Genomic DNA, 12,710 nt, shown 5'->3' with positions numbered 1-12,710 from the left:
AAGGAGACAGCAGAAATGCATAGTTTCAGCTATCTCTGAGGACCTGAAGAAATGAGGTTTCTGTGACCAAATTGTCTGTCCTCTGATAAAAAGCTACCACATAAAAGGCAGGCACACAGTTCCTGAAATGCGGTGAGCCTTGCAGCTGTGAATGCTTGTTCTGTGTTTGAATTTCCAGCCCTGGTAGAATTTAGTATAGGCAGAATAGACCAGAAACAGTATAGGCAGAACTTAAACCCAGTGGTTTTCATAGTACATGGCACTGTGTATGTTTGAGATCCTCTGTTACAGGGGCAGCTGGTGGAGTCCTGCAGGTCCTCACTTTTCTCTGTGTTTCAAGTCTTGAGGGGGGTCACAGAAGCTGATAGACCTGTCAGTGTTCAGTAAACAATAACTGCTTTTTATCCATGTTCTTAAATCAAGCCAAGTCATTCAAACCCACACTTTTTACTTCTGGCAAGTAAAAAACTGCATGTTAACTGATAAAAAGTACTGCTAGATTTGTACACAGACCTGGTTTGAATTTTGGCTTTGGGGTCTTTTGTTAGGCTATCAGGAGTTCTGTGTCTCTGCCTTGGATTGGGACGATATCAAAGAAAGGAAGTTCATTATTAAGTCCTTCTTGGGGTGTTGTAAGATACATCATCAAACAGTTTAGATGAAGAGGCTTGAAGGGGAGGGTGTTTGTTTTTAAGACTTCAGGATCACCTAAGCAACAACACTTCTCTTTGATTAGAGAAGAAACAACTTCAAAATGGGCAGAAAGCTTAATGGAAAGCAAAGCATTCGTGCCTTCCAGCATGAATTTTCAGAATATAGCCTTGCATGCAGTAACAAACTACATTTGGCACACTTGTTAGCAAAGGAGTTTAACAATTTAATCACCTCTTTAAAAAAAACCACCCAAGCTTTCTGATCCTACATGCACAAATCATCATGGCTAAGATACCTTCTCTCTTCATATCAATCTCATAGTCTCTACATTAATTTTATAGAAAAAAGATTTTGGAAATAATTTTTTATTGTAGTGAAAATAAGATACCATTATGTTCATATATATATACACACGAAGAAAAGATTCACTGTATATACACTGAAAAACCTCATACTCAGTGTAACCAAGACTCTCCTCAGCTTGTGCAGAGCAAATAGCAGAATATCTTCAAAATGTGCCTGATCCCAGCTGCCATCCATCGCTGTACTGAGCTGGAGCAGCACCAGAGCTTCCAGGGCTGGCAGCCCAGCTGCACACAAACAACTCCCAAGCTGATGCCCACCCTGAGCCCAGTACTTCTCTGCATTGTACAGCTACCATGATCCCAAGGCCCTGGTGTAACAGGATGGCTCAACCATGCTGCTGCAAGGGCAGGAGAGAGGAGGCTGCACAGGAGTAAACATGGTAGAGTGCTAGTATGTCTTCTCATACAAGCTCTTCAGAAAATGTAAATCATCACAGCCAATGTTTTGACAGTGCTGCTCAGCTCCCACTGAAGTTGGGGACTTTCACCACTGACTGTCAGGAGTAGAGACTCTCCTGTGTGTAAACTTCACTGAAGGGAGGGTATGTTGAAAGCCCTACAAGTGTATCTGTCTCTTTTTGTGCTCTATATGCAACTGGTAGCCTTTTGCTTTGAGCTGTATGGACACGTAGCACTGATGAGAGTCCCCAGGGATCATTGGTTATGCCCTAGTATTATGCAGCATACAGAGCCAAAACCTCTAGTCCCTCTTTTCTGTTTAACATGTAAAAAAAAGAAAACTCAAAACCACAGAGACACAGATTAGTCCTTTCTTTTAATCCATTTTCTATTTTCACCTGGCTATGTGGACAGCCTACTGAGAGAGGGGAAAAAAAAGAACTGAAACCTTCAAGAACTGGTTTCAGACTCTGGACCAGCAGCTCTGAGAGCCCTTGGGTCACCCAGCAGGATAGGGCCTCTGTCTCATAACACCTGGTCACAACAGTAATCAGCAGCACCATATTATTTCCTGCTGTCTTGTGTTCCTTGGGCTTACAGTGGTTTATGTAAGCATTTCGTTGATGGATATGTGGCTCTGATACCCATTCCCTGCCACTCAAGGCAAGAAAATACTATGTACGTGATCCAGTGAGGTTCTCCAGAACATGCAGAAGAATTGCATTGAAACGTTCTCTTGTGTAGCTAAGCTGCCTATAGACAAGTAAGTAATTCTCACTCTCACTTAACTCTAAAAAAGTATCAGGTGGCTGTTGGCACATGTGGGCCGAGAACTGCAGACTTTGTAGAAAATAACAAATAACTTGGCCTTGTTTGCTAGCAGAATTAATGTGAGACTATTAGTGCCCTAACCCTGACAGCCATGTTAATGCCTTAAACAAGAGACACCGGGTGACCCAACAGAGCCCCAGCACACCTTAACATGTAGTCAGAACTTTCTTCATCACTTGGAGATAAAACTCCATTTCTGTACCTCGGAGGTCCCCATCTCAATTCAGCTATTTTAAAATGCTTCAGGCTGAGGACTTCTGTTTAAGGAATTCTACACTGACTTCCACTAAGCCAAGAATACTCTCATTTTTTCCCTTCCCCAGAGGAAAGTGCTGTCATCTACCAAATACACATGCACTTAAGTACCACAGCCCAATTTTGAGAGCTGATGGCAGGCTATCGCCCAGTTCAGTAAAGAAAATTCAAATATTAGTTGGCTGAATTCAACATTGAGTAAACACTAATTTGTTTTTAAAAAGGATGGGCACAAATGCCATGGTAGTATTTCATCATTGAACTATTCATCTTTGTATTTCAACAACTAAATCTATTATGAAAATAAGCTGGTAGGGAAATACACAACAAATAAATAATGCGTATTAACTTATATCGAAACAAATTGTCTACATACAAAAAAAGTCAATATTAGTCACTTAAGCTTCACAGAACGTTTGTATGATAGAAGCCCTTGTGTGTCTGCCAGGAACAGCTGGAGACCCAACCATCCTGGCTTTACAAACACTGCACTGCAGAAATGCTGCCCTGCCTTGCCAAGGCACCCTGGGGGGCCACTGACAGGCAGGGGTGACACTTAGTGTCGGGGAGAGCTTTCAGAAGGCCTGCAGGCTCAGGGCTGTGCTCCGTTTTGCTAATGCCAGGTGACAAAATGTACATCAGGCAGCTGCCCAAAAGAAAAATTTTTCCAGTAGGGTTATGTTTGCATTTACAATAAGAATGCTTTAAAATAATGCTAACATAATTCTAGCACAGCAGTTCTTCCCTACAAATCATTTGCATTCAAAGCAAATATTTGTTTCCACTAGTGCCTGTGAAATCACTACAGTAGCCCCCAGTGAGGGGATAAATGCCAGACGGGGATTTTAAATGTGCATTTTAATTTGGTTGTGCATGTATAGTCTCTTACTTGAGGAGATTTTTTTTGCCTTGCTATACAAACTTTGTCTGTTTCAGAGTTAATGAAAAATGAACTTTCATAACCCCTGCCACTTCTGATCACCTCTTAAAAATGTCACAGAAAAGCCAGAAGTAATTGAGATAAACAGACATCTGTACATTTTAGCCAGTCATTTAGAAAACATCTGTATCCATCCATGCAATGTTAAGACTATAAGTAACTTTGCAGTTACATCTGAGCCCATTGCTATGGCAACAAGGTAGTCGTATCTCCCACATGCATTCTACTGATTTCTTTTTTTCTTAAAGCAGCTTCCTGAAATGAAAAACAGAAGCAATGATTAAGTTAGTCTCTTTCAAACACTGGATTCAAGGCTTATATGAGGCAGCCCTTACTACTTTCCAGCTGTGGAAAATTCAGGCGCTGATCCTTTTCAAAATGAAAAAATGAACAACTGACATAGAAAAATGTGAACTGATGTTATTTTCAATTAAAAAAAAAAAAAAAGACCACAAGATTTTTGCTACTGTAGCTATTTTTAATCGGGTCCCAAGAATAGTACTACAGTATCTTTCAAACAAACCCAGATAGCTCTAATTTGCCACTTGCTATAGTGAGAGTACAGTTCAGAGGAGTGCGTATACTAATAATGAATTCCTTGATGGCCTTTCTCATCGTTAGCTTTCATTAAAGCACAGAGCTCAGCCTGGTCAATTGTTTGGAATTATAAGCTTTCTATTATGGTAGGTGCCCACCATACCAGACAGGATTGTACTAGTGATCTCTTAGTTTTTGGTTAGTTGCCAAGTCTTGACAACTCAAGATAAACTAACATGCTTTTTAAATTTTTATTTTAAACAGAACACTAGGCCATAGTAACTACACTAGAAGAGTTAAGACAGTTCTGTGCTTTCAGATGTCAGTGCCTCTCTGAGACTCATAAACTTTGGGATTCCTCTTCACTGCTTTTAACATACCTTCTGGAGCTGTCTACTTTTGACACTGATTATTTTCAGTACTTAAAAGGGTTGAACCTCTTCAGAAATAATCTTAACCTCTAGCGTCCCAGCATTTCTAGACCCTTTATATGAAAAATAGAGTAATATAATAAAGGCCACATGAGAAAATATCAAAGGAGTTAGTTATGCAGACAAGACATTTCACTCACATTTGATGCTGCCTAACAAACTCTGCAAACTGACGGTCTTTAGCATAGAGCTCTATAATTCGAATTCTGTCCTGAATTTCCTAGAATACAAGAAACACAATTGTAAGTACATAACAAATCAGAATAGTACTGAAATAATTGATTTCTGTTTTTTGGAAAATAAAACTTCTATGCTTTGCTATTTTGAGGGGTAGAGCTTGAAACTGGGCACTCCAATACTTTTTTTAAAAAAAAAAAGCATAAAAAAATTTAAGTGAAGCATTTCATTGGAATCCAGTAATACTTTACCTTTTAATCAAAACCAGGGTTTGGACAGACTGTGGCAATTCAGCAGGCTTTAACAAAACCATTTATCTGTCATAGATACTTTGCCTAGAAGCCCAGCTACAGGCTGGATTCACACCTCTCACAGTTGTTCCTGGATGTAAATCCCTTCTCTTTCCCCTTAGAGTGTAAACCCTGGATACCATGCATACAGGAAGAAAGGAGAAGGATATGATCTAACTTGCACATTAGAGAAAGACCTGAACTTTAAAAAAAAAAAACAAACCAACCCACAACCAAAACTGTTAAAAGGCCTAGATGTGCCAGGCTTTCACTGTATAACTACTCTTACATAAGTTAGTTGGCATTAAAAGCTAAGGGCTGTGTCAAGCAATATAACAAACCTCCCCAACTCCCGTGAAGTCACTTAAGCAGTCAGCTCCTTTTATCATGTGAAATTCATTACAGGTCAGAACACACCCAATCCTTTTTCTATGCCTAATAGCAAGCAGGGAGAGAAATCCTTTCCCTCTTCTCTTCAGTAGTTGCAGCAGCCATAGCTGAAATTTGTTTATCTAGAGCACAGACACTGAGGAAAGATTGCGCCCACCTCTCAGGTTACTAGTGTGGAGTAAAGTTATTGTTTATGTGATCTTTTTCATCCCACTGTGAAAACAAGGTCGTTTACCTCCTTAGTAAGCTCACTGTTTTCATAAATGTGCCTGATCTCTTCGCTGCTGTAGTCCGTGGATGTCTCTGCACTGGTAGAGCTGTAGGATGTTAGCTGAGGGTATCTCCGGTAATAATGGCTGTAGCCAGTTGTATCACTTTCATACATGGGGTTGTATTTAACTGCGTTCTCAATGGATGAGAGGCTGTCACCCTGCCTGGGGGAGCAATAAACAAACTGTGAGCTTCTCTGCAGCCTGAAAGGGATTAAGGAAGCCTGGAGTTTGGAGGCACCTGTACATCCTCTTGCTCGTCAAGTGCATGATATAAGATTTGTGACAGGATTATCCTTATTGTAGCAGATGTGCTTTAAAATATTAGATGGTGTCACTTACCCCTGTGAGTACTCAGTGTCACTCTTTGTGTACTGGTCTCTAAGGGTCCTGGCCAAGAAGAAGATGACAGCAGATGCCACAAGAAGGAATCCCGCCACAGAAGCAATTGCAATACCCACTACCAGTGGCTCAGACACATATTCTTCACAGTGCTCCCCTCTGTACCACCAGTTCTCTCCTACACGACACCTGCAAGAAAAAAAAACGGTGAAATCAAACACCAGCAAAAGCTTTGCTTACTGTAAATGTGTTTAACTTCCTGTAGTGATGTGCCCTCAGTTAAATCACCTCAATAGATATGTTTGCATGTTCAAGCACCAGCTTTCTTTTATTACTATTATTATTGTGAACAGCCTTTTTGGTATAGAATCACAGAATGGTTTGGGTTGGAAGGGGCCTTAAAGACCATCTAGTTCCACCCCCCTGCCATGGGCAGGGACACCTTCCACTAGCCCAGGTTGCTCAAAGCCCCATCCAGCCTGGCCTGGAACACTGCCAGGGAGGGGGCAGCCACAGCTGCTCTGGGCAACCTCTGCCAGTGCCTCACCACCCTCATCATAAAAAAAATTTTCTTCCTTATATCTAGTGTGAATCTACCCTGGTTTTGTTTAAAGCCATTACCCCTTGTTCTGTTGCAGCAGGCCCTGCTAAAAAGTCTGTCCCCATCTTTCTTATAAGCCCCCTTCAAGTATTGAAAGGCCGCAGCAGGATCTCCTGGGCGCCTTCTCTTCTCCAGGCTGAACAACCCCAATTATTGAATTGAGTGAAGATAGGTAAAATAATAAAATAATTCATTTGTGATGGAAAAGGCCTATGGTTTTTACAATTTAGAGTATCCTGTGATGCGTTAAAACTGGAAGGTGTTAAACTACGTAAAAAGTTATGCCTTGATTGAACCTCGCACCTGACATATCAAACACTGTAGAAGGCAGAAAGCAGTTGTCTTAATTATATTGTAATGTAAATACAAATGAAGGTGTGTTAAATGAGTAGAATGTTTATAGCATAGTGAACTCCACAATGGTTAAACAAATGCATAAAATAAATTATTAGAAAGAAGTATGCATCCAAGATTGTATCTTTGTAAAGGCTGCTCAAACCAGCATTCAGTATTTCTGCCTTGCTGTGGTTTTGAATGTGAGAACTTTAATGTTAAAACCGACTTTAAATAAACCAGTAATGATAATATATTTGCAGTATGTATGTGTTTGGGAGTTCTTGCTGTAAAAACACAAGGAATTGTAAGATTCACTTAAAGCAGTGAACCTTATTAATAAGAAACATCAGTAAATTAAGTCTTCTAACATAAATCCGTTTCTGAAGGTAGCAAGCAATGTTTTAAACTTTTCAAAAAGTTCTTATAAATACCAGATCATGCCTGAAACATACTTGCCTGTTTCTAGTTAATGCTGTTATACAACTATAATAAAAGTTATACTACATCTGTGATTGTATCCATTTTTGTAGCTTTAAAAACATTTTTATTTCTCCTGTTGACTCCTAGGAGTCTAAGTTTGACTTTAGAGACATTCTAGGTAAGCTTTTAAAACAACAAAAAAAATCACTTGAAATAACATAAATAATAACTACTAGTAGTCATATTCTTTTTTGCAATAAGTCTCCTTTTGTTGATAGGTATATTTTGTTTTTAAAAATAGACTGTTACGTGGCTTGAAAATGGAAACATTAAGTGCAGCATCAGAGGGAGCATCAGTTTGTCTGTATCTTGTACTGAGTCATTCCCTGTAAAATACAGAGATCCTATTCAAATGCATCCTTATCTTTTTAAAAGCAAAAATTTGAACCGGGGGGCCTGTGCCTTGATCTCTATGAACTGCACATGATTATTCCCACATGACCAATGATTTACTTTTATGACTTTTTCTTGATCAAGACCACTATTTTTAATATAATTATGCTGTATAAATGTGCCTTTCAGATACAAGTTTTTAGTGATGAAATTAATTCTCTCATATGTTTGCTACTTGAGAAAATCCCTGAAGATCAAATCACCTTCACTCACCTTTGGAGACAGGATTTAACTGAGTATGTTCCATTACTGCTATTTTTCCTCATTAGTTTTATTTCCTGATGTTTTACGTAGGAAAACTGACATTAATATTGAGACTTCCACTCAGCAACATAACATTAACAATAATCACTTGTAACACATTATCTTACAGAATTTTGCACAAATCTCACTGAATGCTACAACAGAGGAGACAAGAGTTTCTCATAGAGGAAGCCCATGCTTCAAACAGCAGGATGACCTACCTACAGATGGCCCCTTGCCCAGGGCTTATGTCACACTTCCCGTCATTCAGGCAAAAGTTTGGTTGCAGATCACAAATGCTATTGCATGGCAGCCCGTCGATGCTGAGGTAGCCAGGATTGCAGACACACTCGGCTTCCCCACTCCAGCGATTTACTAAGCATTCAGAGAACTCATTGCAGGCCTGGAACTTGCAGGGATCTGCTTGCTCACCTGAGAATACACAGAGCAGAAAATATTCGTGATGGAGGAGAACCTTAACTGAGGCAAAGCACTGGCTGTCTGCTGCCATTTTCTCTAATGGTCTCTTAGGTAAAATAATCCACAAAAATCCAGCATGCATCCTTCCTGAGTAACAAAAGGTTCTGCTAAGGTAAATAAGCACAAGGGAGTGTCCCTCCACACAGTGCATGTCAGGGCTATGGCTAAGACCACCCAACAAGCCAATTGAAAAAGCAAGTATGAAATGTTCTTTTTCTTACTGGAACATGCAGTACCTCAGATTTCTCTTGCCTGTTGGAACAATGTTTTACAAATGAGTAAAACACAGCTGATCTCCAGTATTTCTTGTAGAAAATCTAGGCAGTGTACAGGGGAGGGCAAGGGGACTTGGGGCACTCAGCACCTGCTGTGAGGTGATCTGCCCCTCTCTGCAAGGAACACAAGCTTGTAGCAATTGAGATCTCACCTGTATCGAGCTTAAGACGACTGGTGTACAGTTAAATGATCAATATCAGTTTTGTAAACCATCTTTATAAGAGGGTTATCTCAGAAGAACAGTTACCATTTGCCAACAGGTCAGCACTGTTACTTTCCTCTAAGCTTTAACAGGAAATATTTCTGAGTTGCTTCTATGGTAAACTACTGGCTAACCTGGACAGGGAGAAAACTTTCTCCCTGTACCAGAGGATTGAACTAAGGCAGCCTGTAACATTTTAGTGCAACCATGACCTTACCACAAGAGTGAAACAGTAGTTGTTACCTGTGCAGATACCTACCTGGCAGCTAAACTGGCTACCTACCACACGTGGGAACAATCACACGCACCCCATTCTTGCCTCCCCCCTCACTCCCCTCACTGAAAGTACAGTGGCATTATATAGACTATTACATTAGCCAGTTTTGTCCCCATATTTCTGTATGGGCCCTATATAGTTGGCTCATTCTGGGTCCCACTTTGATTTTCATTTCTTTAATCCCTTAACAGATTTTTATTTGTTTGTTTGAAGTCTGTGAAAGACTGCCTTTCTAAAGCCCAGCCTGTGAAAAGCACAGGGCAGTCTCTGAGCTGCTGGGATTCTTAAATAAGTTCTTAAAGCTGAAGTTTCTTTAAATCCCTTGCTCTAAACTCTGTTACCCTGCCATTCTTACCTGATTCCACATCCAGGGAGTATTTGTCGATGGCCAGGTTCATGGTGTGATACGCAGTGTTGCAGAAGTCTTCTAGGATCACATACACGGCATTGGTGACATTCCGAGGGACGGGTTTGGCAAATTTCATTCGACTGTTCACCACGATGCTGCCATTTCTGAAGTTCAGGATTTCCAGATTCTGGAAGCCCGTCAGATTTGACTGGAGGTAGGGCACCAGCTACAACACAGGGGACGTGACAGAACAGTTGGATCTTTGAATCTCTACTCAAGCCAGTTGCACTGCCACAGCATCAAACAGTGGGAATCTGAATTATTTTATCCAAATCCCACAGCAAGGGCATTAAAACTTTACCCAGCTGGGGCCCATGCTGGCAGCCTCCCAGGAGCCCGAGTACTTCAGGTAGTGGTTAAGAGTATACCAATATGCAGATAGTTCGCAAAAATCTATGATCCAGAAACACAATTCTTGGGACATACAAGATGCTCTCCGTTGATCTAAGAACCAGACATACTCGCCATTTCATAGGGAATTTCCTTCAAGTATGCTCCCACTTCCTTCTCTCGCCTTTGCTCCATCTCCCACAACAAAATGGTTATTTCAGTCAGGAGAAGGGAATATCCCAGTTAAAATTTGGCAGTTGTTGCTGTATAATTCCCGTGAGGCTTTGCTAGCCATCAGTCAGTTTACAGACAGCTTAGTTCCCTGAACTGCCTCTTACTTAGAATGGGTTGAACATGTTGCAGGAAAGCTCCCTCATCACAGACCGTATTTAGTTATTTCTCTCTCCCTAAAAGCTAAATACAGAGCACTCTGGAAGCAAGTGAGGGGAGCACTGTAGTCACTTCAGCTATTCTGATACATTTATTGACACCAGCAGAGCATTTGGCCCATTAGCACTAAAAAGTTGCACTTTAGAGAGACTAGTGACTGACTGAAAGACAAATGTTTAACACACCCCACCCATCCCCATTCCCAGAGTTTTTCCAGGAAGAGACAATATCTGTAAACGCCAGTCCTGAATTGCTCTCCACAAAGGAGAGCCGACAAACTATTATTTACCAACAATTTTTGTGTATCTAGTGATGGACATTTAGCACAGAAGTGATTCTTACCAGTTCCAAGAATCGCTGTTCCAACGCTTTGTATTCAGGAGAGTTTTTATTAAACAGGTCCTCTGAAAACATCATGTTGGTAACCCGAAGGCTGAAAAACACAACTAGAGCTCGTGACGGGACAAGACTATTACTGCGATTGTCATGTGTGGCCCAAGCCACACTGGCCATCTCTGTGGACTGGACACGAGTTGTTAGGTCCACGTGACTTTCAGTCATGCTCTCCCTCTCCTCAGTCAGCTCAGGCGGAAAGTAGACAGGGGTCACATGATCCAGGTCCACTGAAACATCCAGGGCTCTCGTCGTTTCAACTCCTACCCTTGTTGAGGTAGCCACAGATGATGATGCCGTGGATCCCGCAGGAGGGAAATGGGATGGAAGCTCAACAGTGCTTGTTGTTACACTCACCGTTACATAAGAGTTCATAAGAGTGCTGAAGCTCATGGGAACATGCGTGTCATGGTCTATACCACCCTGGCCTGTGAAGGCCTCTAGAACAGTGGTCTGATCCATTACAGAAGGAACTGCAGTTGAAACTTGAGTGGCAGCTGGCATTGCTGATTGCACTGTCTGATCTAACGAGTTTTCTAGTGCTCTGTCAGTGGGCCAAACATCAGCTGGTTTCATCATTGCTGATCCAGTGGCATCTTGGCCTGCCAATGATGAATCGAGGATTTGCTTCTCTTCTGTGGAAACATCAAGGTTTGCCATGGAAGCACCAGGGTTTACTGTGGAAGCAGAACTATCAGAGTGTACTGTGGAAGTGTCAGGGTTTATCATAGAAGTGTCAAAGTGTCCTATGGAAGCGTCAGGGTTCACTGTGGAAGCAGAAGCCTCAGAGTGTACCATGGCAGCATCAGGGCTTACTGTGAAAGCCGAAGTATCAGAGTGTACTGTGGCAGCATCAGGGTTTATTGTGAAAGCAGAAGTATCAGAGTGTACCGTGGAAGCATCAGGGCGTACTGTGGAAGCAGAAGCATCAGAGTGTACCGTGGAAGGATCTGCAGCCAGAATACTTTCTGAAGAGGTTGTGTCCAAACCACCTATTGTAGCAGTTTCAGTTACATCCAACTGGTCCACCGTGAATACTTCTTCTACCACAGTCCTGTCTTCATTTTGGTATTCAACTGCTTTAGAAATGATGTTCTGACCTACACTGGACTCTTCAGGTTGCTCCATACTGATGGTCACTGTAGATGTAAGGAGATGATCTTCCACAGACAGACCTGTATTGTGTGGTGAGACAGGGGCCTCTTCAGTTGGCATGTCTACAAAGGAATGATCCACTGAAGGCTCCAAAACCAATGATGGTTTAACAAAAGAATTGTACACATCCAATGTTTCTGTCTGTGTAGATGGTTCCACAGATGATGGCTCTTCTGTCTGTAACAGAGATACCTGCTGAGTTGTAGTCTCTGGAAAGACAAATATTTCAGACTCATCAAGGAAATCGTCTTTTGTGTTGGCCATACCTTCATTCTCATCTCTAGAAGGTTTATCACCTAATTTATTCCTAGAGTTAAGAATATAGTCTAAGATCATGCCTTCAGGAATGTCCTCAGTTCTGATTAACAAAGACTCATTGTCATCTTCAAGCCAGCTATCAGGACCAGGGTATAAAACTGGTTCCAGTGTTGCTTCTTCCCAAGACCAGATACTTGATTCTATTTCTTTTCCTGAACCATCAAAAGCTGAACCAGAACCATCATCATATATAACTCTGTCTCCAAGGTATATATCAGTTTCATCTTCCATAGGATGTACTTCTAAGGGAAAAGGAAATTCTTCCATAGACTCATGCAACACAGAGTCTGCATCATTACTGCCTGCAGGACTACCTGGAGATAGTTCTTCCTTCTCTGCAGATACCGTTTCTGTAAAATCAGTCTCTATGACTGATGAAGAGGCCACTGTTGGTGCAGAAAGCAGAGGAACTGCATAATCATCTGTAGCTGGAGGTTCTTCAGGCACAAGGTGAGAAGGACTTGAAGGCAAAAGGTCTTCAGATAGTCTAGTTTCTTCAAACACTAAAAACAAAAATAAATTTCCACTTAGTTGTTGTTTATGATAA

At 41.3% G+C, this 12,710-nt stretch overlaps 1 protein-coding gene across 5 annotated transcripts in view; it reads right to left on the bottom strand.

The window, feature by feature from the left end:
* Nucleotides 1–1,002: 1,002 nt before the first annotated feature.
* The window catches only part of IMPG2 (interphotoreceptor matrix proteoglycan 2), a 62,872-nt gene continuing 51,164 nt past the window's right edge, over nt 1,003–12,710 (bottom strand). For all 5 annotated transcript variants that reach the window (XM_026845027.1, XM_026861522.1, XM_026853300.1 and 2 more), the window contains 7 exons: nt 10,640–12,666; nt 9,524–9,743; nt 8,155–8,365; nt 5,881–6,069; nt 5,505–5,703; nt 4,553–4,632; nt 1,003–3,699 (listed from right to left, as the gene is read on the bottom strand). In XM_026845027.1, the coding sequence (XP_026700828.1) occupies nt 3,687–3,699; nt 4,553–4,632; nt 5,505–5,703; nt 5,881–6,069; nt 8,155–8,365; nt 9,524–9,743; nt 10,640–12,666 (2,939 nt within the window). In that variant the 3' untranslated portion in view covers nt 1,003–3,686. The remainder of the gene's footprint in view (nt 3,700–4,552; nt 4,633–5,504; nt 5,704–5,880; nt 6,070–8,154; nt 8,366–9,523; nt 9,744–10,639; nt 12,667–12,710) is intronic.

The sequence above is a fragment of the Athene cunicularia genome, assembly GCF_003259725.1.
Source record: "Athene cunicularia isolate RWA chromosome 1 unlocalized genomic scaffold, athCun1 chr1_part1, whole genome shotgun sequence".
Taxonomy (NCBI): Eukaryota; Metazoa; Chordata; class Aves; order Strigiformes; family Strigidae; genus Athene; species Athene cunicularia.
Note: the sequence above shows the minus strand (reverse complement) of the source record. Positions and strands in the feature narration are given on the sequence as shown.